The 26,646-nt window shown below is 53.9% G+C and overlaps 1 protein-coding gene across 8 annotated transcripts in view; it reads right to left on the reverse strand.

Annotated features, from left to right (window-relative positions):
• Positions 1 to 10,937: 10,937 nt before the first annotated feature.
• The window catches only part of ARHGAP27 (Rho GTPase activating protein 27), a gene marked incomplete at its 3' end in the record, with an annotated part of 31,402 nt that continues 15,693 nt past the window's right edge, over positions 10,938 to 26,646 (reverse strand). For 4 of the 8 annotated variants that reach the window (XM_084749990.1, XM_084749988.1, XM_084749987.1 and 1 more), the window contains 15 exons: positions 19,655 to 20,083; positions 19,260 to 19,439; positions 18,951 to 19,031; positions 18,772 to 18,855; positions 18,409 to 18,476; positions 17,739 to 17,829; positions 17,263 to 17,367; positions 14,940 to 15,038; positions 13,542 to 13,647; positions 13,332 to 13,457; positions 13,154 to 13,252; positions 12,917 to 12,994; positions 12,690 to 12,824; positions 12,487 to 12,592; positions 10,938 to 12,355 (listed from right to left, as the gene is read on the reverse strand). In XM_084749990.1, the coding sequence (XP_084606116.1) occupies positions 12,178 to 12,355; positions 12,487 to 12,592; positions 12,690 to 12,824; positions 12,917 to 12,994; positions 13,154 to 13,252; positions 13,332 to 13,457; positions 13,542 to 13,647; positions 14,940 to 15,038; positions 17,263 to 17,367; positions 17,739 to 17,829; positions 18,409 to 18,476; positions 18,772 to 18,855; positions 18,951 to 19,031; positions 19,260 to 19,439; positions 19,655 to 20,083 (1,965 nt within the window). Of the gene's footprint in view, positions 12,356 to 12,486; positions 12,593 to 12,689; positions 12,825 to 12,916; positions 12,995 to 13,153; positions 13,253 to 13,331; positions 13,458 to 13,541; positions 13,648 to 14,939; positions 15,039 to 17,262; positions 17,368 to 17,738; positions 17,830 to 18,408; positions 18,477 to 18,771; positions 18,856 to 18,950; positions 19,032 to 19,259; positions 19,440 to 19,654; positions 20,084 to 24,152; positions 24,330 to 26,646 lie in introns of those variants that run through there. The other 4 variants (XM_084749991.1, XM_084749992.1, XM_084749994.1 and 1 more) reach the window with 3 other exon arrangements.

Below are 26,646 nucleotides of genomic sequence, written 5' to 3' on the forward strand. Positions count from 1 at the left end.
AATGTGATCTGATACCCTCTTCTGCCATGCAGGCAGAGCACTGTATACATAAATAAATAAATAAATAAATAAATAAATAAATAAATAAATGTTAGAAAACCTGCTCATTCTTTCATTCTGTAAATATGTAGGTCTCAAGATCCCGCTCTTTAGCCAGGTGCGAGGACACACATCTGTAATCCCTGTACTAAGAGGCTGGGGAAAGGGGCTCATCTCAAGTTCAAGGCTAACCTGGTCTACCTATCCAGTGCCAGTCTACCTAAGGCTATGTGCTGAGACCTCATCTTAAACACACAGAACAACACACCCCCGCCCCAACACAAAACCAAATCTGAACTCAAACCACCAACCAAGCTGGCCTTTCTTCATCACAGGAGGCAGAGGCCAGAAAGACAGACAACTTGGATTTGATCCCAGGGCCCAGAGCTCCCCCAAAGTCTGCCATGGTGGGCATTCTGCCGGCAAGGCGCTTAAGTGTCTTTCTTTTTTTTCTTTTGCATGGGAAGGGGAGGGGCAGAGTTTCTCTGTGTAGCCCTGTCCTGGACTTGCTTCATAGACCAGGCTGGCCTGATTCGCCTGCATTCTATTTTCTTTATGTTTCTTTCAGTGATTTATTTATTTTTTTTTAAAGGTTTATTTGTTACATATACAGTATTCTCTGCCTGTACACCAGAAGAGGGCACCAGATCTCCTTATAAATGGTTGTGAGCCATCATGTGGTTGCTGGGAATTGAACTCAGGACCTCTGGAAGAGCAGCCAGTCCTCCTAACCGCTGAGCCATCTCTCCAGCCCCAGTGATTTATTTTTTTAAACTAAGTTTGAGACTTTTTTTTCCCTTTTAATTGTTTGGTGCATGTGTGAACATGTGCGCATGTGTGTGCACGTGAGTGTGCTCGTGTAAAGGCCAGAGAACAACCCCGGGGCAGCCCTCCTAGGGATGTCTTGCTCATTAGGCTAAGTTGACTGGTCTGAGAGTCCCACAGAACCTCCTGTCTCTGCCTCCTCAGGGCCAGGATTGTTAGCCTGCGCCACCACACACCTCATGATTGTTGCGGCAAGCAATTTCCTGACTGCTGCGCCCCAGTTCTTCCTGCTTTTTTTTTTTTCTTTCTGGTTTTTTGAGATAGGGTCTCTCTGTGTACCCTTGGCTGTCCTGGACTCACTTTGTAGACCAGGCTGGCCTTGAACTCATAAAGATGTACCTGCCTCTGCTTCCCAAATGCTGGGATTAAAGGCATGCGCCACGGTGCCCGGCACTTTGAGCATTCTTGTTTGTGACTTTTGGTGAGCACTCTGATCTCGCTTCCTTCATGTGCTTGGCTTCAGTAGATGAATTCGGTTTCTCAAAGTGTACACAGACACAGATACATGCACACGTGCGCGCGCGCGCGCGCACACACACACACACACACACACACACACACACACACACACACCTTGCTTCCAGACAGTGGTGTTCCAGGCACTCTACATCCTTGGCAACATTTGACACCAAGGCTTTCATCCCAGCTCTAGTGAGTAAACAATGAGCCCGTGTGGTGCTTTGAATTTGCATTTCTCTGATGCATAATAACACCAACACATGCTTATTAGCCTCTTACACATCCTCTTTTGTGAAAGCATTGAGTAGTTTGCCAGCTTTTCTATGTGATTTTCAACGTCTATTGATTTTTTTTCCCCTTACAGGCAAGTAAGAGTTCATTATATATCCCAGATATTAATCTTTTGACGGGTATGATCTACATACAATATGATTTCTCCAGTGTAACCAGAAACCCATAGCATATGTTACAGGTGCCATAGAGTAAATAGAATACAACCCTTTGCCTTCGAACCCCTACCCAGATCTAGCCAATGGACAGGACATTCTCCACAGTTGAGTGGAGAGTGGGGTCTGACTTTCACACGAACTCTGGTGCCCCATATTTGACCACCTCCTCCAGATGGGGAGGCCTGGTGGCACTCAGAGGAAGGATAGCAGGTTACCAAGAAGAGACTTGATACCCTATGAGCATATCCAGGGGGAGGAGGTCCCCCTCGGTCACAGTCATAGGGGAGGGGAGTAAGGGAAAAATGGGAGGGAGGGAGGATTGGGAGGATACAAGGGATGAGATAATACTTGAGATGTAATATGAATAAATTAAAAAATATTAAAAAAAATAATACAAACCTTTGCATTCTAGTTAGCTTTCCTGCTAGTGGGCAGCTATAGCCAGCGTCCTGCTCCATATTAACAACACAGTGCAGCAAGTGGGGAAAAAAAAGGGAGGTTGAGGAGATGGCTCAGAGTCCTTGCTCTGAAAGTGTGAAGGTGGAGTTTGAATGGCCGGGACTCATACAAAAGCCAGGCAGGTGTGGGGCTACTCTAATCCCAGGACACGGCACAGACACGGAGTCTCTGGGACAAGCTGGCTAGGCAGGCTAACCAGATCAGGGAACGTTGGGTGCAGTCTCAAGAGCCTGTCTCAATGAGTGGAGCTATAGAGGAAGACAGCGAACAAGAAGCTCATCCGCTTCCGGGCTGCACGTGCGCGCCAACACACACACGCGCGCACACACACACACACACACACACACACACACGCACACACACACACACACACACACATTCACAGACACGTGCATACATGCGCACAAAGTTTCAAAGAGAGGAATAAAAAAGAGGGTGTTAAGGACCTCTGGGAAACTTTCTCCTTCACGTAATGGGAAAGTTTCACAGAGTTAAAAAAAAAAAATCCAGATGGCAACACCCCATGCTCATTGTCATCCTACTGTGTCCTTGTCGCTCGGAATAGGAGGTCCCTGTGCCTCCTGTAGTCATGCCATTTGGTGCCACCCTCCTTGTGAGCTTTCCACGCTGCCCAGTCAGTCCATGAGCCACGGATGCAGAGGATCTGTCGGAGGGGCTGATGGACTAGGACGGACAGCTGCGAAAAGCTGTTCAGCTGAGTGCAGCAGGTGGCGGGAGGGGCTCCTGAGCTAGGAGACAGGAGACAGACTGCGGTGTATGCTGGCTAGCGGATGTGAAGGAGGACAGAGAACCTTCTAGGCCAGCTGGGAGCTCTGGGCTAGAAGTCTGAGGGCGTGCAGAGGGGCAGAGGGGATGGTGGTGGTGATGGAATTGACCGCGAGGAGTCATCGTTCATCCGCTCACGTGTAGGTGGCAGGGTGCAGCAGCAGCCTGTCGGACAGACAAAAGTCCCTTTTCTGACGGACTCTGAGGTTTATGGAAAAGGCAGTCTGGAATGGGCAAAGACATGTCAAGCAAAGAGAGATCAGTGGGAGAATGTTGGGCAATGTCCCCCAAGGAGATGTGGACCCAAGTCTACTTACCCTAGGTAGAGCACCAACAGCAGGCCGGAGCTTGTAACCCCCCCCCCCCCCCACCAAATCCTATCCCTAAGTCTGAGTCCTGTTTGTGAAGACGATGGTTATTGGCATTCCTCTTCAGGAGCATAGGTGCCTCAAGGCAGCTGCATCATGAAAAAGCCCACTGCAGGCTGGGTCAGTTGACTCATACAAGGGACATTTCATGATGGTCCCCCGGGTTGCTTTGCAACTTCCTTGTGAGCCCTTCTACCTTTTGTAAGAATGTCCTGAGCCTCTCTCTATACCTCCCTCCACAAGGAGAGAGTGATTCGGTCTGCTGGTGGAGCAGCCATGGTGGGGGTTAGCTGTGCATGGATGCCGGGGTCTAGGCTGGAGGCTTGGCTGAGACTCCGCAACTGAAGGGACACAGAACTCTGTGGGTGGCTGAGCCTGCCCAGGGATGGTCTGAGGGAGCCTGGGAGTGAGAGTGCTACTGGTAAGCCCCCCCCCAATAAGGGGGGAAAGGGAGGAGACCCTAAGGAGTCAGTCACCCCTTGGAGCAATGGGTTGTGGTGAAGCAGATGACAAGAGGAGAGTTTCTGGGGCAGGAGAGATGGCTCAGAGGTTAAGAGCACTGTCTGCTCTTCCAAAGGTCCTGAGTTCAATTCCCAGCAACCACATGGTGGCTCACAACCATCTATAATGAGATCTGTCACCTTCTTTTGTGCAGGTGTACATGCAGGCAGAGCTCTGTATACATAATAAATAAATAAATCTTTTCTTTAAAAAAAAAAAAGAGGAGAGTTTCTAAGACTGGATAACTAATGTCTTCAATCAAATGTCAAGCCCTTTTGTGCGCCAGGCTCTGGGCAAGTCTCTTAGGGAGACAGGTGTGTGAATTACAGCTAAGCAAAGTGCACGAGCAAGACTCTATTACAGGGGGCTGGAGAGATGGCTCAGCGCTTAAGAGACCGTCTGCTCTTCGAGAGGTCGTGAGTTCAATTCCCAGCAGCCACATGGTGGCTCACAACCATCCATACCCTCTAATACCCTCTCCTGGCCTGAAATTGCACAGGCAGATGGAGCAGACTCTATTACAATGATCTATGACCAACACACACAACGCCCGCTGTGAGGTTATACAGGACAGGGACTCACATTTGTGTAGGATACATGTGTGTGCTTGTGCGTGCACATGTGTGTGCATGGGTGGGTGCTCTCGTGCATGTATGTCTGTGGAGGCTGGAGGTTGATATTAGGTGTCTATCACTCAGCAGCATGCCACCAGTTAGACAGGGACCAGAAGCAACTCTGCATTCCAGGGCCGTTGGGGACATTGAGGGCTAGGCTTCCTTCCAGGTCTTCAGTGTCATCTGGTGCCAGCACACAGCAAGGCGCGTTAAGGTCCTTCACCCAGGCCAGATACACTCTCAGAGAGCATGTGAGGGAAGGTCTGGGTAAGAAATAGAGATCCAGCCGGGCGTGGTGGCGCACGCGTTTAATCCTAGCACTAGCGAGGCAGAGGCAGGCGGATCTCTGTGAGTTCGTGGCCAGCCTGGTCTACAAAGTAAGTCTAGGACAGCCAAGGCTACACAGAGAAACCCTGTCTCAAATAAATAAATAAATAAAAAGAAAAAAAGAAGAAAGAGAGATCCAGTATTAGGACAAAAGGAGGCAAGCACAGGTAGGGGTGGGGGTGGGGACGACAATGATGGAAGGATGGACAGATGGACAGTCGTGGGAGACCCGGGGGTGTGAGGGAGAGTGGCAGGAGAAGGTGCTGGGGTAGCCTGTGCCACACCCACCCTCTGCCTGAGGTAGCCCTTCATCTTCTCCCTTTCTAAGCTTTGTCTTTCTTGGGGTATAATCCGCCTCACCCCACACTTGGGGCTTAAAGCTGGACTGAAACCTGAGGGCTAGGGCACAGTGGACAAGACACTTGGGTTCTTTTGGCTCACACAAAGTCCCAAAGCTCCCCCTTGTCGCTCTGGGTGTGTCTGTGGAATTACCTACCCCTCGGGTAAAAGGCCTCTTGTGCCCCCTGCTGGCAACTCTGCTCCAAGCATCCCAGTCCGCGGGTGAAAAGCAAGGCCAGTTGGGAGGAGGTGAGGGAGTGGGAGGTGGGGGGCAAAGGGAAGGTGGGTGGAGCACCGGTCGGCCAGGGTGGAAGATTGGTGGGTAGCATTCATCCTGACCTCGGACCTCGGACCTCGGACCTCGGAGGCCTCCTAATTGGTTCAGCTCCCTTTATCTTTTACCCCCAGCTGGGAGTAGCCCTTCAAAAACCAGTCCGAGGCGGTCCTGGGAACCACAAAGCTCAGCTTTGGCTCTTTCCGGTCTTAAGTGCTTTGTGCCCAGTGCTGTGAGCCAGTCTTCAGAGGCTACACGCTGTGTGAGTCCGTCTACATAACAGTTTCAAAGGAAGAAATGAGAACTAGAGAAAGACCAGGCTGCCTTGGGAGGAAGAGGCAGGGGGACGTGAGGATAAAGGGACCCCAGGAAGGGAGCGGAAGACTTGGCTCAGCGGCTGTTCTTGCACAGGACCCTGGTTCAAGTCCTGTCACCCTCGTGGCAGCTCACAATTGTCTTTACCTCCGGTCCCAAGGGTATCTGGACGCCTCTTCTGGCATAGGTGGCCATCAGTCATGCATATAGGGCACATACATACACACAGGCAAAAACGCGCATACACATAAAGTAATAAAAATAACATAAAAGGGAATCCCGTCCATTCCTGATTTCCCAACGTTGGTGCTGCCCATTTACCCAAAGCCCCACATAATCTGAGCAAATGTTTTTTGGGTAAGCTGTCTCCCAAAAATTTTGTGTGTTGGGGGTGGGGTGGGCAGGGTCTAACTAGTTCTGGTGGGCTAGAACTCACTCTGTAGACCAGGCTGGCTTCAAACTCAGGGAGACCCACCTGCTTCTGCCTCCCAAGTGTTGGGGTTAAAGGTGTGAGCCACCATGTCTGGCAGAAATGGGGTTTTTGAAGCGTGGAACCATTCTGTTTTGATTCTGTGAGAATTTGTGCCTGTGACAAAATATAGAATTCTACATAAAGGGACACAGTAAAGAGTGTGGAAAGGCCAGAGGGGTAAGTGAGCCCCAGTGCACAGCTGGGTGTACGGAGCCGTTGCCTCCCAGGATTGACGTGCACAGCAGTTATGTAAGATGTCGGTCACAGTGGGGGTTGGGTGGTAACAATGGCCTGAAACATCGGCATCACAATGCTCTTTTCTGGGCTCAGCAGATACTTGCACACATTGGGCAGGCACACACACACACACACACACACACACACACACACACACACACACACACACAGGACGGGGAGAAAGAGAAGGAAGAGAAAGGACCTCAGTGTACTGAGATCCCAGCACTTGAGATGAGGAAGCAGGAAGATCAAAAATTCAAAGTCATTTTCGGCTATATAGGGAGTTGGAGGCCAGTCTGACTGCTTGTGACACTGTCTCAACACACTACAACACAACCCAGGGAAACTGGTCACACAGTCCTTCTGACATCGCCACCTGGTGGTGGATGTGAGTACTGCAGGACAAAGCGTGTTCTGACAGCGGGACCCCCACCTCCACCCCTTTTTAGTAAAAGAAATCTACAGGCCCCCTCAGCTGTCTAAGCAGTCTTCCAAGGCCTGTAGCAGGAGATCACCCAGGCTTGAAAGGCCCAGGAAGGCAAGCTCCTTCCCAGCCCTCTTGTCAACCCAGTGAGTCCTCTTTGCTTGGGTCTGACAGGGCACTCTGCTACCTCACAGCATATAGAGAGTTTCTTTTCTGAGGCACTTTTCTGAGGCTGAGGTCTTTGGAAAAGACTGCTTCAGAGCCTTGGGATAAAAGGACTCACTGGCCCAACATGATAATCCTATGGTTGTCACTCTCCTGGACATGGGCTAGCCTAGAAATGTTCCTGCACTAGGTTCAGGTCTGGGAACGCTGCACACATCTCACTATGCAGCCATGGCCAGCTTCTGAGGCAGGGGTGGATGGCCCAACTTTATGCATGAGTGCCCTGGTGCAAGTTACCTGCTAAGATCAGTAAGAAATGTTGGTGGGAGCTGGAGGGATGACTTGGCCATTAAAAGCACTTCCTGCTCTCCCAGAGGATCTGGGTGTGCGTCCCAACACTGGTGGTGCTGACTTCGGCTAGTACCCACACACGCAGCATACACATGAATCCTCCCCCTCCCCTCCCCCGTCACTCTGTCTCTGTGTCTCTGTCTGTCTGTCTCTCCCTCCCACACACGCAGCATACACATGAATCCCCCTGTCTCTCTGTCTCTGTGTCTCTCTGTGTGTCTGTGTGTCTGTGTGTCTGTCTGTCTGTCTGTCTCTCTCTCTCTCTCTCTCTCTCTCTCTCTCTCTCTCTCTCTCTGTGTGTGTGTGTGTGTGTAGGACAGTCTAGGGGCAGTCAGTTCTCTCTTTCTACCATGTGGGTTCCCAGGGTCAAACTCAGGTTCTCAAGGCTGGCAGCAAGGGTCTTCACCTACTGAGCCATCTCTCCCACGGCTGAACAAGTATTTACTGAACACCTGTTATGTCAGTCACTATGGTAGGTAGTGAGGGTGCAACAAAAATCTCTTCCCTCTTGGGGCTTGTGGTGTCCCAGGGTGTGGGGGACCAATGCTCCATCACGCTATGTGGCTGTAAAGTGGCAGATGGAGAAAAGAGATGTACATAGGCCTTTGATGGTGGGCGTCTGGGAAGGTGACACGTGGGGAGGGGTACTGGGGGGGGGGCTGCCGAAGAATGGTGACATCAGAACAATGCCGAAAAGATGGCTGAGCAGAGGAAGAAGCGGAAATGAACAGGGAGCGTATGCAAAGGTCCTGAGGCAGGAAGGAACACAAAACATTGGAGAAGTTGACGGGAGGCCGTTGCGGCTGTAGGTCAGAAGCAAAGACAATGTGTGTGAGCAGGCCTTGCAAGGGCTTGCCTAGGTGTGTGCTCTCAGAACTTTGGAATTATCAATTCACTTTACACTGCCCTGTGGAGTAAGTGCTGCTACTGCGTCCCCACTCTGCAGATGTATACACTGTGGTGCATGAGAGAAAGGTCAGTCTGGGCTGGAATTCCAGGCAGTTTGGCTCCAGTGTCTTTCCACTGTGTCATTCTGCTGAGAAGGTGACTGAGGCTGGGCAAGGGCTGAGCTTGTGGTTGTGTTTCAAACTTATTTGAGATAAAAGGTAAAACATCCGGGCGTGGTGACACATGCCTTTAATCCCAGCCCTTGGGAGGCAGAGGCAGGCAGATTTCTGTGAGTTCGAGGCCAGCCTGGTCTACAAAGCAAGGCCAGGACAGCCAAGGCTAATACAGAGAGACCCTGTCTTTAAAAAAAAAAAAAAAGGTAAAAGGAAAAACAATGTATTACGGTTTTGTGGGGAGGGGGGGAGCGCATGTGTCATTACAAACATGAGAAGGTCAGGGGGCAACTTTTGGGACTCAGTTTCCTCCTCCTACAGCCGGGTTGTTGAACTTGGGAGTGATCCCCTTTGCCTGCTGTGCCACCTCGCGGGACCCAAGTCTAAGGTCTAAGCTTGGGACGGTAAGCTCACCAGAGCTGTGGTTTAAACTGAGGTTGGAGGGGGGTGAAGGGCGTGAGGACATTGGATGGAGAAGGCGCTACATGGTAATCCAGGAAGATGTTAGCCTCCTAGACTAGGTGGGCAGGAGGAAGAGAGTTGAGTTGGCAAGGTAGAAGCCAGGGATGACAACATGGGCCGGAAGGAGCCATCTTCCAAGATTTTAGCTTGTCCAGCTGAGGGATGACAGAGCCGTTTCCTCAGAGAGGCAAACTCTGGAGGGAGATTGGTTCGGGGAGAATGAGGAATCCAGTCTTAGGCTGAGGTCTGTCACAGGGCAGACGTCACTGATGAGGCCGTCCTGGGAGCAAGGACAGGGAGGAGGGACTGGCCTGAGAATTCCTCCTTCCCATGCTTGGCCAGAGGGAGGTGGGGAGGAACCTGGGCCAGCGAACCTGGAAACTCAATGTGTCTATCAACATGGGTGCATTGTGGAGTCCACTAGAGAGTCTGTGGTCTGGGGCATGCAGGGGTTGAGGGCTTTAGATGGCACGGTGTACATGGACATCTTTCAAAGGCTAGCTGGACATATAGGCCCTTGCCATGAAGCTTGACAAGCCTGGCACTCGTATGATGAGGGAAGTTGTCCTTTGACCTCCACACACACATGCAATTACCTTCAACACATAGACATAATATATAATATATATTATATACACAACATATAAATATAGTAGTTTAAAAGTTTGGGGTACAGGGAGTGGCTGTGACTGCAGAGAGGTGACAGTGACTGGAGCATGTACCCATGGGGTCAGGTGTAGTAGTGGATACTGTTGGTACCACAACCTTGCCTCCTCTATGACTCAGTTACCAACTTTCCCAGTGGGTGGAAGCCTGGCTTTGGAGGGGTGGTGACCCTCGGCTCCTATCTGAGCCCCTCTGGGACGTGTCTAGGGCTGAAGTGAGATGCTTTACCCAGACCTGTGCTACCACCCATCAGGCAACTTGGGTAATCCACGAGGCAGTCGGCACAGGAGGGACAATACTCCTGGGAGCTTGGCGGAGTCCGGACATAAGCCCCATCTTGTGGTCTTTATCCCTGTGCAGGTGTCAGTCTTGAGTGACCAAGCTGACCTCTCGGTTTCCTGGTGGCTTCTACCAGGGCCCAACAGCTCAATATGGGAGACTCATGGAGAGCTGTGGTATGTTTAGGGAAAGAAAGGCAACTCAGGTAGATGTGGAAAACTAGGGAGAGGAGGAGCTGCCTCACTAATGCTGGGGGGCAGAGGGCAGCCGTTTGTGGAAAGGGAGGGAGGCAGGGCTCTGAGGAGATCTAGTGAACGCCAACGGCAGGAGAAAGTACAGCACTCAGCGCCCCCTCCCAGCGCTGATGAAGATGGTCGGGGAGGTCCCCAACAAGTAGTTGCAAGCAAGCATCACTGTGGGACCTAGCCACAGCTGAGTACCCAAGAGGACGGAAACACACGGGGCACAGGATCGAAGCTCACGCCCTGCCCCAGTTCACACTGGGACTCCGTGTTTGGAAACAGGGCCTTTGGGAGTGACTAGGATTAAGTAAGGTCTGAGTTCTTGTGTGGAAAATACCAGATCTTTAGCCTCGCTGCCATTGAAGAATGTGGCAAGGAAAGTACCGCCTGCAAGCCAACGATGTCCTCACCCCCACCCCACCCTGCTGCAAGCTGCATCTGGAACACCCAGCCCCCAGCTTTGTGAGACAGGCAATTTCTCTCGACCCAGCTGCCTGGTCTGCAGTGTTCTGGCAGCACCAGCCCTCTAAGCCAATTATAGTGCTGTCCATCGTGACGGCCTGTAGGAGGGTACAACCCAAGGATCCTCCAGTTGGCAAATGAATTAAGAAAAGGCGGGGGGCCGGGCCTGGCCATGCAATGCCAGCACTCGGGATGGCCAGGAGTTCGAGGCCAGCCCTGGCTGTACAGTGAGGTGGGATGATACAGGCAGGCTGACGATCAGCCCGCCCCTTTACCACATACCACACGCTCGACTAAGAGACCAAGACGTTTAAGCTAGAAGCTAGCCTTCCAGGCCGTTATCAAAGCACGTTCGCCAAAGTAGGAGAATAAACGTTTTATTGAACAGTTATTAGCTTGCTTTGAGACTTTAAATATATAGGTGCATGGCAAGAGGCGCCCCCCTCCCCCGCCACGCACGTGCTCTCTTCTCAGCCCTGCTACCATTAGGGCTGGGCTTGCGTCAGCCTTACTCACTGAGCCCCGAACTCCAGAAAGCACATGTGGAACCTCTTGCCCCAGAGCACAGTGCCCGGCACACGAGGACGCACAATAAATACTGGCCGCAAGAAACCAAGGGAGCAATCCGAGTAAAAGCTGGCATAGTGTGAGTGCTCAATAAATATTAGCTATTATTGTTTGTTGAGTCAGTGAAGGTGGGAGGAGCTAGGGGCTCAGATCCGTAAACTGAGGTGGTGTGTGCATGAGGGACGGGCCAGCTGCCACAGGTTCACCTGTTTGCCAGAGGCTGTGACCTCCTGGACAGGGGCAGGGGGCTTCTACTTACACTGTTTCTCTTCCCTTAGAACAGCTGGGATAGGTTCCCCGCTGCCTTTGGGGACCCCTAACCCCTAGCCCACATAGGGTGCTCCGGCATATTTACTCTGATTTACCCAGAGGCTAGGATGCTGGGTTTGCTTTGGGGGAGTGGCTTTGCAGGGAATCTGGTCGCCTATGGAACCCTGACGTCATTTGACTTCTGCGAGGCCCAGTTCCCTGGACCCGTGTGTACAGCAGGTGCAAGGTAGGCGCGTGGTGAGTTTGAAGAACCCTTGTAGGGCAGAAGTGTGGCCCAGGGAGAGAGGAAGGCATAGGAAACGCCCTCAGGTGGCCTGCGTCAGGGTGGCACAGGAGCGTTAATGCTGAGGAAATCAGCCAGTGGCCTGGGCTAGCAGCAGGGACAGTGTTAATAGCCGCTTCCTGACCTGCATAGCACCGGACCTACAGCGTCTCCACCAAGGCCTGGCCAGGTACAGGCCTGAAGAAGCCGGAATGCCCCTCATCAAATCCCTCCTCCCAGCCCGCGACCCTAGAAAGCAAACATTTACACCCCCTGGCACATTCTCACATCCACGCGATAGGCGGCGCTATAACCAGGAAAGGGCCCCAAGGAAGCCATAGAAGGGGACGCAGCAGGGAGAAATCACATTTCATGAACTGCCCACCAGGGGTCGCTGTACCCTCCGAATCGAGGGGTGTTAGTTATCACAGTCACAGTGCAGCGGCGTGGGAGGCAGAGAGCCTCAGGGGAGGTCCAGCCTCCAGCCACCCAGGGTCCACGGTCAGTGTGGTGGGAAGATGTCTGCGCACTGCTGTAGGATGAGCTCCACCACCTGGTTCTGGAACACCATAGTCATGGGCATACTGGCCTCTTCCGTCTCAGGCCGCAGCAGCGTGGGCCCGAACACGATAGCCACGTTCTGCACGGACATACGGTTCTGCTCGCCGTGCTCGATCACCCTGCAGTTGGGATCGATGGAATCAAGAGCTCAGAGGTTGCAGGGTCTCTCAACAGGGGCTCCAGCCGCGACCAGCCCTCCCTCCTCCCTTCCCCCCCCCGCCCCCCCGCCCCGTTAGTCTGGCTGGCTCACCGGCACAGGTGTTGGATGAGCATTCGGAGCGTGTCGTGGTTGGGGGCCGGCAGTGTGCGCACCAGGTCACGTACACAGCGGCCGCGCTGGGTCGGGTCGTGCAGCTCTGAGTGAGGGAAGGGACCAGAGATGGTCTGCTAAGCTGTGACAAAAGCGGGCCAGCCTCCCCCCTCCCCCCATTCCTCTCCCCCCAAGCCGCTCACTGATGGCTGCTATGAACTGGTGGAAGTGTGAGAAAGGGAAGAGGGGTTCCGGCAGCTCTCGGAAGAAGAGCTTCAGAGCGCCCGTGATCACGTGGACGTCCTCCCAGCGCCCATCGTCCAGGTCCAGACGTTCGTCTGCCGCGGGGGAGGGAGGAGAGCAGGAGATTGAGAGGCCATCAGCACCCACTTGTGACTTCAGGTGGGCAGGCACTGGGGAAGGACCTCACCGTGATCCACCTTATAGCGCAGCTTCTGGATGGTGGCCAGGTTCCCACTGATGCGGTACAGCCCGTCGATGTCCAACCCTGCGGGAAACGTAATGGCTGACCCTGGAAGGGCTGGAGTCCCTAATGATTTCTAGACCGGGTTTTCCTACTTTCTGTCTCTTCCTCCTTGACCCTATGCTCACCCAGGGGTCTCTCTACCCTTTGCTCCTAGAAGCCCGTCTGAGCATGCGTACGTACCCCGGGCCTCCACCGTGCGGATGCATTGCTGCACGAAGCGTGGCACTGGGCTCCTCTCGCGTTCACACAGTTGGGCCAGCGCGCATCCAAACACCTGGTCTGGGGGAAGAGGTTGGTCAGCCCCGCCTAGCCCTCCGCCACCTGAGCCAGGGTCGGACCCCCGGTAAACTGCAGGTACCTTTGATGTAGCCCCTGTCCCGCAAAGACTGCAGAGTGGGTCGTCTCTGTAGGAATTTGCGGAGCTTGTGGCGGACTCTGCTCAAGTCGCTTTCCAGGCCTCCGGGGCTGAGCAAGGGCGAGGTTGCTACAGACCGAACTTAGTTTAGAAGGTGGCTAGAAGGGCATCACTTCCCGCCCCACAGAGGGGAGTCTTTGGTCGCCTTCCCACCTGCATTCTGCTGCGTGTCCTCCTCCCGCCAGCTTCCGAGGCGTTCACTGGACCCAAAATCAGCACTGCCGGACTCACTTCTCTCTCCCTGCAGCAGGTCTGCGGACTGGAATCAGACAACTTCAGAGAAGCAAGGCTTGGGCCAATTGGGGCCTCTCTGGAGCAGCTCTGGTTTAGAGACACCCAGGAAGAGCCGGCTTTCCCTGGCTGCAGAGTCCTCCAGGAGGCGGCAGGTCATTCTGTCCCCTCCCTTTCTTATACTGGCCATCTCTGTCCCTCTCAGTTCCTGGCCTCTTCACATTTCACTCAACTCTCTACATCCCGCTAGACTGGCTCCTACTCAGGAGCTTGCAGTTCTGATTTAGGCCAGCCCAGCCCACTGCTGATCACCTGGACTTTCCCACTTCTATGAACCCAACCAAAAGTTAAGTCCTCAGTACTTCCGATGGGCCATTACCATATAGGCAGCTGTTGATTTTGTTTGTCCGAGCTGGGGGTCAAACGCAGGACCATTTGTTTGCATGCTAGGCAACTCCTCTGTCACTAATCTATTTCCACAACCCAGAATTGACAATGCTGGGGCTATGGCTCAAGGGAAAAGCACTCAGCTAGGAGATATAAGGTCCTTGAAGTTAATCGGTTAACCCTTTATCTTCCTGCTTATTTTTGTTGTTTTGTTTTTTTCCCCCAGACAGACTTTCTCTGTGTTAGCCTTGGCTGTCCTGGACTCGCTTTGTAGATCAGCCTGGCCTCGAGCTCACAGTGATCCTCCTGCCTCTGCCTCCCTGAGTGATGGGATTTACAGGTGTGCGCCACCACGCCCAGCTTCCTGCCTGGCTCTTGAGAACCATTCCTGAGTGCGGTTCTTGGGGCACCACCTGCCTCTCTCAAAATGAGAACTGTCTTCAGGTTGTGCCTGTCCCTTCCCATGGAGCCCTGCAAGACCAGCCTCGGGGCTGGATTCAAAGGCTTTTTGGAAAGCCCTCTCGCCAGCAGATGGGCTGCTCTTGCATGGGGGTGACACTCATCCATTGGTGTCAGGGGGTTCTCTGTGCATAAAAGGCCCACACCTCTCCGCAGGTTAGGTCTTGTTGCAGGGCATGGCTGCCATGGTCCGCCCTCTACCTGGGGGCAGGGCTTCCCCGCTCACAGAGACCCTCCACTGTATAAACCGGACATTTTGGCTTCACTGTGCCCTTGCCCTTTCCCCCACCTCTCTGCCTTCTCTCCTGCCCTTCCCCCACCCCTAGCTCATGCTCTCCTTTCCTCTCCCTCTCCTGAAGCTGCTTCCAATAAACTTGCATTTATATATTATAGTTTTGTCGCCATTAGTGCGTTCTGATTACTTAATTAATCACCCATCAGCCCCGGGGGGGGGTGTCCCCAGGCTCTGCCTACCAGCTCTTCGATGCCTTCGGCGATGGCCTTGTGCCAGGTGCTGATGATGGCTTCTGAGTCATGCTGGATCAGGTACTCTGAGCCGTCTCGGCTTCGCAGCTGAAGAGACACACAAGCCAGTCAGTTCCTTGTTCCCCGTACGTACCTTGGGAGTAGGCTTAGTGTGTGAGTGTGTGTTCGTGTACTGAGAGGGAGTTGACCCTTCCCTGCCCTCAAGCAACTCAGAGCCTAATAGAGCAAAGGCCTCGAGGCAGGCCGGCTCTTCCTCTTCGTTTAATTCTGTGGGTGACAGTGTTTGTTACAGGCGGACTAAGGTGAGGCCCAGGACATTTGACTCACTCTCTTTATGGCATACAGCCAGCGATGGGAGGGCTTATTGCTGCCTGCCACAGAAGACTGCAGGTCTCCCCCAGGGCACTGGCAAAGTGACAGAAAGATCTCCTATGGGAGACCTTGGCTGCTGGTGCAGCAATGGAAACTATGCAGGGAGGAGTGGAAATAGGTCACGGCTGGCCCATGGCTGGTCCCAAACACACAGAGGCGACAGGGAGTACCCCCAGCTGCAAGGCCTGGCTTTAGAAGTATACACCCTTTGGTCCAGAGAGAGGCAGACAGCAGAGCCTGGCTCAGACAGTGGGGACCAACTTCTAGAGGCAGAGAAAAACAGTCTTCTAGCTGTTCTCCTTTTAAAATTATAACTAAGAGGCTGGAGAGATGGCTCAGCCAGCGGATAAGAGCGCTTGGTGCTCTTGCAGAAGACCCGAGTTCAGTTCCCAGCGCCCACAAGGCAGCTCACAACCATCTGGTTCCAATTCCAGTCCCAGGGAGCCTAATGCCCTTTTCTGACTTCTGTAGAGTACCAGGCACACACACATGTCGTGCATATACATACATACATACATACATACATACATACATGGAGGCAAAACATTTACACATATAAAATCCATAAATCTAGAACTGAATAAAGCTTGGAGAATCATCAAAAACGAAACATGCCAGGTCCCTGCAGAATATCTGGGCCAGGCTTCTGGCTTTCTTCATACTCTGGTCCCTGCAGCAGCATCCCTAAGGTCCCGGCTCAGCTCCCATGGAGCTCTTTAGAAGGACCCCAGGTTCACAGAGCTACAGATTAGACCGTTCTTGAAGAATCAAGGATTGGGAAACAGCTTAGCTCCCCGGCACCCAGAGAGGACCCTCCCCGACCGTAAAGATCCATGTAACAGATCGATTGTGGTCCCCTTTCTCTTTTGCTCCCTGGAGAATTAGAGCTGCATTTCTCACAGTAGTCACTAGGGCACCTCCTGTTCACTGTCTCTGTGTGTGCCTGTGTGGATATGCATGCACACTCGTGTGTGTGTGTGTGTGTGTGTGTGTGTGTGTGTGTGAGAGAGAGAGAGAGAGAGAGAGAGAGAGAGAGAGAGAGAGAGAGAGAGAGAGAATGTGTATGCCTGTGTGTGCATGAGCATTTATATGCATGTGTATGCATGCATGTGTGTGAGAAATTGTGTATGCCTGTGCATGCATGAGTGTGTGTGTGTGTGTGTGCACGTGTGCACGCAGGTGGAGGCCAGAGTCAAACCTCAGGTGGCATTCCTCAAGTGCGGTCTACTTTGCTTTTTGCTTGCTTTTGTTTTTGACACAGTCTCTTGCTGACTTGGAACCCAACAGTTAGGTTTGATTGTCCCAGGGAATCCAGCTCTCTGCTTTCCTGGCCCTGGATTACGAGCCTGTGCCACCACACTGGGCTTTTACACGGGCTCTGGGGACCATCAGGTTGGAATGCTTGTGTGGTGAGTACTGACTAAGCTATCTCCTCAGGCCTCACTGCCTGTGTGTTTTTCCTGTGTTCTGCCTCAGAGCTCTCAGGGACCATCCAAACCCCAGCACTGAAGGGTGTGGTGCTATGAGACCTTGCCAGAGTCTTCTTTCTTGCTCTACCTGCTGGAGAAGACAGACTAGCTTGTCGCTGGTCTACTGACTGGGGACCCAATAAAAACTGGAATCTGGGTTCCGGCCAGTGAAAAGCAGGTTCCTGGTTCAGCCCATCACAGGGAGCAGCTTGTGTCAGAGTTCCCTGGTCTCTGGGCTGAGACAGTTTCATCTTCCAGAGGCTTGTTTCTTACACTCAGTGGCAAGGGCTCTCCACTCTGCTTCCAGAAAGGACTTCAGACAGCCTGACAACAGAAGCACTGGGCCCGAGATGGGACAGCCTTGACTTTGAGCCCTGAGAACTCAAGCCCTATTTTCCGCAGGGCCCCATCCCTGAGCCTTGTCTGCAGTGGGGTTCCCGGGGACCCCCTTTTCCGAACCCACCACTCACCTCTAGCACGTTCTTCTTGCTGGATTTGTCTTTGGGGGCCCAAGAGAGGGAGGCCCCCTTCAGTTTGACGGTGTACTCAGGGGTGGAGAGCTTGGAAGGCTGCCTCTGTGGGGGTGTGGGGGGGTGGGGGGGGAAGGGGGGAGGGAATGAAAGAAGAAGAATTATAAGGGGGCTCTCACCCAGGTGGGCTTGCTCTGGCACCCCAGGCTCTTGGCGTGTCTCTGTCCTAGAACCTTCTGGCCCGCAAGCAAAGAGAGGAGGAAGGAGCCGAGCCCCGTTCTGTGAGTAGGTTTGCCTGGCCCCAGCCTCCCTGCTCCCCAGACTGGAGCTGTCCACCCACAAGGACTGTTCTTTAGGCCCAGAGTGGCTGGAGCAGTTTGTACAGGGGTGAATCTGCCATCAGATCCCCTCTTTGCCAATACTTGGTACTTGGGGCCGGATTAGAAGGTGTCCCTTGCCCAGGGGACAGGTCTCACCAGGCCGCCTGCAGCTGAGGTCTTCGAGTCCTTGAAGAAGGTGAGGACCCCACCCTCTAGCACTGTCCAGGAGGAGCTCCAGTGTTTCTTCCTGAGTACGGAGGGAAGTGGGGTGGGCGGGGCTTAGATTTGGGCCGGAGGACTCTCGGCCACTAGGACATGGGGTGTAAGAGCACAGCTTGGGGCGCTGGCCTGAGAGGGCCGGATTCCCTCCCCAAATAGCTCGTAGCCAGGGGGACTTAAGGAGCCTCCATTTCCTCACAGGACCTCCTATGGAAGTCGCTAGCAGGATTAGTGTTAGGATTCTGGTGCAGTTTCCCTACCTGTGATGTCACTGCTTACCTGTCATGGGGGCGTGGCCCTGCTCAGGGCCATATAAAAGAACAGACCCACCACGTGTGGCTCTCTCTCTCTCTCTCTCTCTCTCTCTCTCTCTCTCTCTCTCTCTCGGGTACCCCTTCCCCCCCTTTTCCTTCTCTCCCCCATGCTCATCTAATAAACTCTGTATAACATAATATCTGCCTGGTACCTTGTATTCCATCCTCCTCCTTAACCTTTAATTTTTATACATAACAATTAGTAACAGTGTGGCACATGGGAGGGTAGCAGTTGGGGGACTTAGTCATCGAGGCCCCACCCTGGCACAGTTGGGGTCTGGACAGGGCCTCACCGAAGTCTTTTTCCCTTGTCCACTGTCTTGGTGCGATGGAGCACTCCTGCCTTGTCCAGGGTCTTGACCTAAGGGAATGACAGGAAGAGGAAATAGTCATGGGGGGCGGGGGGACAAACAGCGAGGGACAGAAGCTGGTGTCCCCTCAGCTGGAAGTCCCCCCCACAGGCTAGGCCTGACGTTCACTAAGCCTTGTCACCTGCCCAGCTGCTGGGAGCGGGTGGTGGTGATGTCCCTATGGAAGCAAGCACAGGAGGAGGGAGATGCCTCCAGGGTTTCCATGCGCCCACTACTCTGGGGCTTACAGAAAAGGGAGGATTACAGTCCGCCTATCCCTGACACCAGACTCCATGGCCCGCTCACCTTCTCCTCTGGAGGGCTAGCTGGGGCCGGGGTGTCGCTATCCTGGCTGGATTTGCGGACATTTTGAGCGGCAGGGATTGGGACCTGTAGGGGTGGGGGTGGGGTGGGAGAGACACACTGTCACCGGACCATTCCCCCCCACACACACACCCCTGACTCTCCTCAGCTCTCTCCGTTACCTGGGGCAGCTCCCACTGAACAGAGGAGTCTTCTGGCTTGTAGAAATATGGCTTCCCGTGCTGGTCCTCCAACCTTATCCACTGCGGACACAGGGATGGTCAGGGCCCTCAGCCCAGAGTCCAGGATGGTACTAAGGGCTGGAGCACTGGATTGAGTGCCGAATGGCATGGGGGTGTGTGTGTGTGGGGGTGGGGTGGGGTGGGCGCGGTCTGCTGTGTCTTGAGGGGAGGTGCCCGTGAGGAAGTCCCGGGAGGAGGCAGTGACACCAAGGCTGTCTAGGCCTGTCTGCTAGTAATGTCCTTCCTTACCTGCTCTTGAGTGAACTGGCTGGTGTACAGCATCTGCTTGTCTGGGGTAATGTGACAGGACCAGCCAGGGGGTGCAGCCAAGGGAGAAGCAGGCTCAGGATCACTGAAGGAGCCCAGAGGATAATCTTCTTCTGGGTAACTGGCTAGTACCTCGGGGTAGTCTGTTTCAGGAGTCGGAGGCTGTGGGGACCAAAAGATGGAGTCAGAGTGACTCCGCCTCCTGCCTCCCTTACTTTCTACCAGACCCACCTATTACTCGCTAGTGTTCAGAAATGCTCTTCCCATCCCCCCCACTCCCAGCCCAGTTGGACATCGTCCCACCCCATATCCTCTGGTCCCTGAGAGGCAGGAGGTGGGATCAGAGGCCCTTGGGGGAAGGTGGCCCCACCCCTCACCCTTTGCTGCCTGGGGCTTCTAGGGCTCAGGCTGGGTTGCATCTCTAGCTGTTCCTGGGGCTCGTCCTCCAGCTCCTCGGTCTCCGTCTCGTCCTCCCAGGCCGTCTCACCGGTCAAGGGGTTGTAGAAGAACACCCTCCGGCTCTCCTCATCCCAGTACTGGCCCCACTCCGTCTCCAGGCTTTCCCCGCTGCCCACAGAGGCCCGGGAGGTGGCTGGGCTGATGGCGCCTTCAGATGCCTCAAAGGGTGAATCCCAGGTGGTCACGCCCGTGTCGGGGTTGTAGTAATAGGGGCGTCCAGTGCCCGTGTCTGTGTGTGTCTCCCACACTGGGCTGAGGCGAGGAGGAGCTGCAGCAGAGCGTGGAGATGTGGCTGGAGGTTGGCGCTCTATGTTGGCATACACGGGCTCCGGGGGGTCATCCACCTGCTGGAGCCGAAGGAGAAGACTTTTGGGGCAAACCCAACGGCCGTAGACATTTGCAACCCCGGGCAACTTTCAGCAAGCCCGGGTACCTCTCTGACTCGGTTTCTCTGGGTGGAAACGTGCTTTGGCCATCCCAGAAACTGTGGTAGAAATAAGGAAACTTTTCAAAGCGCTGTGTGAAGCAGTGTGGGGCACAGACGGGAAGGGTCAGTTTGTTAACCAACTCGGCTCGGAAGTCTGCACTCGGGGGAGTCTGCACTCGGGAGAGTCTGCACTCGGGGGTTAAGGTGAGACTTTGGCAGGAACACACCAGCAGCTTGGGACCTGTCCTTTGAGGGGAGGAGAGAGAGAGAAAACACCCGGATAGATTGGAGGATGAAGGGTCAAAGCGAACGAGAGGCCCCTTTCCCCACAAAGGAGTGCGGCACCTGGGGTTTCAGTCTGGTTAGTCACAGAAGAGAAGCCTCCCAGGCTGGTGGAGGGGCAAAGTCTCAGCCGGGCTGAGGCCTTCCATCACAAGCCTGGGCTTGGACTCTACTTCCTGCCAATCCTTGGCCCTGGCCTTGACCTTTACGCTCTAGTTACATGGCAGTCACAGGGTCCCCACCCATCTCTGCTGAAACTTCTGCAGGCCCAGAAGTTGATTCTGCTCTCTTGCAGCTTGGTCTGTGTCCAGCGCCACCTGGCTCCCCCAGGCAGACTCCCAGTTCCAGAGAGTGTCAGGTGGCATACCTCTCCCCCAGATCCCTCCAGAGTTCCCGCCACACACAGCCCAGCAATGCCAGCCCCTAGAAAGACAGACGCCCCCACTAGAAGGACACACCCCACACACTATCAAACCCAAGGTAGCAGAAATGCACGGAGACTGGCAGTTTCCTAAGAATACATGATGCTCCCAGCAAACAGTATCCCTCAAAAAGCTAATAACGGTGGGTAGGGGGGGAGCTCCCCTAGCATGTAGGGAACCCTGGATTTGATTCTGAGCACTTGGTACTACATGTCTGTCACTCAGAGAGGCAGATCTTCGCAAGTTCAAGGTTATCTGTCTCCACACATGGAGTTTGAAGCCAGGTTAGGGTACATGAGACCCTGTCTCAAAAAGATCAAAATCAAACAAAATGCTGACAAAGGATCCACCTGGGCAATGTGATTATGGGGTTTAGGTGTTTTTTTGGTGTTGGTGTTCGTGGTGGTGGTGAGGAATTGAATCCTAGGTTTCAAGTACAAAAGACAAACAAGTATTTGCCCATTGAGCCCCTGCCCCAGGTCTTTCTCCTTTAAAAACAAAAAAAAAATTTTTTTTCAAGACAGGATTTCTCTGCATAGCCTTGGCTGTCCTAGATTTGTTTTGTAGACCAGGCTGGCCTCGAACTCACAGCGATACAAATGTGTGCGCCACCATCCCTAGCTTCCTTTAAAATTTTTTTGAAGCTTCCAATTTTTGTAACAGTAATTTTAAAAACACACACACACACACACACACACACACACACACACACACACACGCTCGCATGCACACTTCCTACCAAGCATGCTGCCCTGAGTTTGGTCCCTGGGACCCACATGGTGATGGAAAGAGCTGCTTGCACAGGCTGTTTTTTGTCCTCCACATATAAACTCTCACACACAATAAAATAAATAAAATCATCACAACTATTCCTCCTCTGTAGCCTAAGACACTTGTGTTTTAGGAAGGAAGACACAGAAAAATCCCTCAATTGGGACGGAAGAGATGGACCAGTGGTTACATTTGCTGCTCCTCCTGCAGAGGACCTGGGTTCAGTTACCAACTCCTACACGATGGCTTCACGTCCCTTTAACTCCAGCTCCGGGGGAAATGACGCCCTCTTCTGTCCTCCCTGGGTACCAGGCACACACGTGGTACATGTACACACATGAGTGTCTGTACTCACACACAGAACAATAAGTAAATCTTACCCCCTCCCCCCCACACACACACCTTCACTCATCCTGGAAAGAGGCCTCCGCTGTGCTCTGGGGCAGGGACTGAGTCAGGTGCTGGGGACCAAATGTAACTTGATGCTTTAAAGGCATGGTGAGTCTTGGGAGGTTACAGTTGTGACAAGTTGGCTCGTCCCCGGGATGCAGGTGAGTTGGGTCGGCCAACTCCTCTCCTTTAACCCCCCCCCCCAGGCTCCTGTGGTGGAGGCAGCATCTCCCGTCCACTTCTCCTTTCTCCCTGACCCCAAACCGCAGGTGTCATCCTGTATTTTGGCTACACCAGGCTGCTCCTCTACCTCTCTAGAAGGAGACACCTAACCACTTCACCGCCTTTCCTCAGGCTGCCCCCTTGGCCTGACTTCCCTTCCCTCCTTTTCTGCCCACTCTGACTTTGCTCCTTGGAGAGCCTTCAGTCCCAGCCTCGCTAGAGAGAGAGATCACTTTGTTAGGGTCCAGTGGCATCCTGCCTTGGGGGTTGAGTAGCTGCCTACCTACCTGGCCATCCATCCTTCTGTCTTTCTCTCCATGTGTATGTAGCGTGTGTGCAGACACGAATGTGGGCGCACAGATATGTGCATGCACATGTATGACCTGTGGTTGATGGTGGGTATCCTCGATTAAACACCACCTTATGTACTGAGGCGGAGTCTCTCGCTTAAAGAGCTCACTGGTCTGACTAGTCCAGCTGGCCGGCTTGCTCTAGAGAGTCCCTGCCTCTGCCTCCCAAGCACTGGGATTACAGCTAGAATACCACGCCCACCTGGCTTGTACATGGGTACCAGGGATCCCCAACTCTGGGCCTCACGGATCACACAGCGAGCGCTTATACCCACTGAGTTATCACCCTAGTCCCTGGCATGTGTCTCTTGTGAGTACGATGAAGAATGATGTGCCACTGGTCCCCATCAGAAACGATGCAGACCCATCCCAAACACTGCTTTAATATGCAAGTCAATCCTGTGGCAGACGCTGGAAACAAATAGAGACACACACACAGAACAGGACGTGAGAAAGGGTTTGCTGGGCACGAAGCCTTGAGCCACAGAGCCCAGGAGAGTCGCTGAGACACGCTAGAAACCCTAACATCAGGGAGCAGAGAGGGCAGACATGCCTCCTACCCCACAGCTGGATGCACCAGGCCCCTGGCCTTGCGTATTCCAGGCCTGGGGTGGGGGTGGGGAGAGTTGGAAAGGTCCATGGGTGGTTGGGAGATGCTGTGGTGCTGCTGGCCGGGCTCTTTGGAGCAGGGATCTTATGCTTGACTGGAGCTGACAGGGATCACCAACACAGAACACACTATCAAGGGGGCGAGGGGGAGGCGTATTGAGGAGAGAGAAGTTTAGGTCCCTAGAGCGACAGGGCTATCCCAAGAAGAGACGATGCAGAATCATGTTGTAGGGGCAGGAAGCTGTAGGGAGACAGACTGCTGTCCCTAGAGACACCAACTGCTTGTGGTCGAAGACGGGGACCCTCACAGAGGCCAGGAGGCAGAACCCACTCCTTTGAAGCGGTTTGAAGGCTGCAGCCAAGGAGCTGTAGCTGTAGTACTTGCTGGCCCCTCAAACTCTGGACGTCTCCATAGACTCCCCAGTCCCAAGCTCAGTGACAGGCCAGAGGGGCTTTCCTCTGCTAGCAGAGTTCCTCCTCGCTCTCATAGCTCCCGGGAGCCACATAGGCCCTTTGCTGTGCCTTGGGGTGGAGGGGAGGGTAGATTAAAAACATTTTTTTTTTTTGGAGATCCTCATGCAGCTGCAAGCCTAAGTTGTGTCCTCTGGATGCAGGGACTGCTTGGGGAAGAGGAAGAGGCCTCCCCACCTCAGGTTAGAGGACTGAGCCAAGACAGACCTTTCTTCTCACCACAGAGATCCCCCTCTTTACTTCCTTATCGTGGCGCGCCCCTTGCCCACAGTGGTGAAAGCCCTGTCTCTCTTGCCCCAAGCTGCGGATTTCAGATCTCTCTGGGCACCCTTGGACAGGAAACGCCTCTGAGAGGAAAGATGCCTCGACCACCCGACATGTTCCGTCGCCTCTACAATGAGGTGCAGGCTGAACCCAGAGCTGAAGGCCACCCATCAGAGGCTGAGCCTGCCCTGAGCCCTCCTATCCTTACCTGTGCCCGCAGGGCCCGGCTCTGCCTCCTGGCCAGTTTGGCAATGATGTCCACCATCCCGGGCCCCTCTGAGTTGCTGGGATGGAGCCTGGGAAGGGTTAGGGAAGGGGTGGAGCCCAGGACCACAACACAGGGCTGGCACAGGGCAACTGGGAAACAAGAAGTTGCCTCGAGATGGCGGGAGGCCGCGACTGCAGCTGATTTCCTGTCAGGGCTGCGGAAGTGCCTGAGACAAAGTTGCCTGATTGGGGGTGGGGGTGGTGGCGCAGGTTGGGGTGTTCTTCGTGTGTTTCCTGGACTCCACTGGCTGTCCCCCTGGGCTTGGCGCTCTGGTGACAGAGATCTAAATCCCAGATGCAGCTCGGAGCAGCCTGTACCAAATCGCTCACACGTAAATTATGGGAGCCTCAGACAGGGAAGGAAGTAATGAGAAGGCGGCAACCTGGGTTAGCCTAGGATACTGGGCAGCTCCTGCGGCAGACACAAGACAGTGAGTGGCTGTGAACTCCCCCAAGGCCCAAGAGGGTGTGAAGGGAAAGAGGAAGGCCGGGGAAGGAGGAGTTTCAGATGAGGAAGAGGTTTGGACACATTGCCCTATTGGGGAAGCTGGTGTCTAGACTCCGCCAGCCAAGCGGACAGAAGGGACAGTTGACCACACCACTGTTTTCCCCACTTGACCACCTGGCTCTGTCTCCTCCAGATTTGGTCACCCAGCCACACTTGCCCTCTTCCGCCCGGGTGGCCACACACACCCATCCCTGTAAGGGCGGACCTGCCTGCCTCCACTTAGGACTAAGAGAAAGGGTGGACACCAACCGGTTCCTTTCTTCTGACTTCCCCTCTCTCCCGCCCCTCTCACGCAGGTGGACACTCCAACTCCTGACACACACACACACACACACACACACACACACACACACACACACACACACTGGACCCAGCGTGGCCTGCTTGAACAGCTATGGCTGCTCCTTCAGGTCCCTGGGGACTATCTTGTCCGTTCTGCCCCTCCCCAGGCGGGCCCAGCTTCCATGAGTTTCCAATTTGCTTCCAGCGTGGGCTCTGGCCCCCGCCTGTTCTCCCATTCCAGAAATCCCATAGAGACGAGGCACAGAACCGAAACCTTGGTGAGGACAGAGGAAGAACAAGGCTCTATGGCCCTTTGCCTTTTCAGCACCCACGTCAGCACTCCATCGGAAGCCCACTCTCCAGGGCACGTGGTCCACAGTCAGCTCCCAGGAAGGCAGTACTGCTTTTTTTTTTTTTTTTTTTTGGTACAGGGTTTCTCTGTGTAGCCTTGGCTATCCTGGACTCCCTTTGTAGACCAAGCTGGCCTCGAACTCACAGAGATCCACCTCCTTCTGCCTCCCAAGTGCTGGGATTAAAGGAGTGCACCACCGCTGCACACTGCCCAGGCACCAGTACTACTCTTGGTGCACACAGACCAGCTCTCAGGCTAGAGGGGCTTCCCCACGCCCAGCAAGCTGAGGTGAGGACCACAGCTGGTGCCCACAAGCACACCGTGCTGGGTGTTGGACAGCAGGATGGGGCAGTGCTGGCACGTGTCAGTTGCCCATCACCCCCTCTCCCTCTCCAGGCCTCATCTTCCAAACCCTCCTAGGAAGGAGGCAGCACAAGAGGAAAATCCTGCCCTCTGGGCTGAGAGGAATGGCGCATGTCTGTAATTCCAGCCCCTCAGGAGACCGAAGGCGAAGGCGGCGGGGACTGGAAAAGGGAAGGAAGGTAGCCTGGAATTTGCCTGTTGTAGCCTCTTGGCTATTTAGTGAGAATCTGTCTCTGAGGAGAAACAAAAAGGGAAAGAGAGACCAGAGGGAGGGAGGAAAAGAGAGAGAGAGAAAGAGAGAGAGAGAGAGAGAGAGAGAGAGAGAGAGAGAGCGCGAGCGCCAGGGACCTGCCTCCATCCACTTCACTAAACCTGCCAGTTTTTTTGCCACCCAGAGTGCGTGGAGGGACAGCAGGACAGGAGGGACCCAACTGTGGTTTTTTTTTTTTAAGTTTTTTATTATTATGTATACAGTGCTCTGCCTGCATGCATACCTGCAGGTCAGAAGAAGGCATCAGATTACATTATAGATGGTTGTGAGTCACCATGTGGTTGCTGGGAATTGAACTCAGGACCCCTGGAAGAGCAGTCAGTGCCCTTAACCACTGAGCCATCTCTCCAGCCCCCAACTGTGGTTTTTGTTTCACTGTTGTTTCACAGTGAGTCCTTCCTACACCTATAAGCCAGAGACTGAGCCTCTGTACCCATCCAGCCTGGCTGAGGGGGACATACTACTGTACAGGGCCGATCTCGGAGCAGAACAGGGGCTTGCCCTGTAGACTTCACCTGGAGTGAGTGTGCAGCGCCCACCTGCCCAGGTGCCCTACCTCAACAGAATCCCGAACACAGTGGATTTAGGGCTGAACTATCTTGATAAACACAAAATGAACAGACATCCCGAGGTGTGGGGGCTTGGATGCTCTGTTTCAG

This window comes from Acomys minous, assembly GCF_964271855.1.
Source record: "Acomys minous genome assembly, chromosome: 12".
Lineage (NCBI taxonomy): Eukaryota > Metazoa > Chordata > Mammalia > Rodentia > Muridae > Acomys > Acomys minous.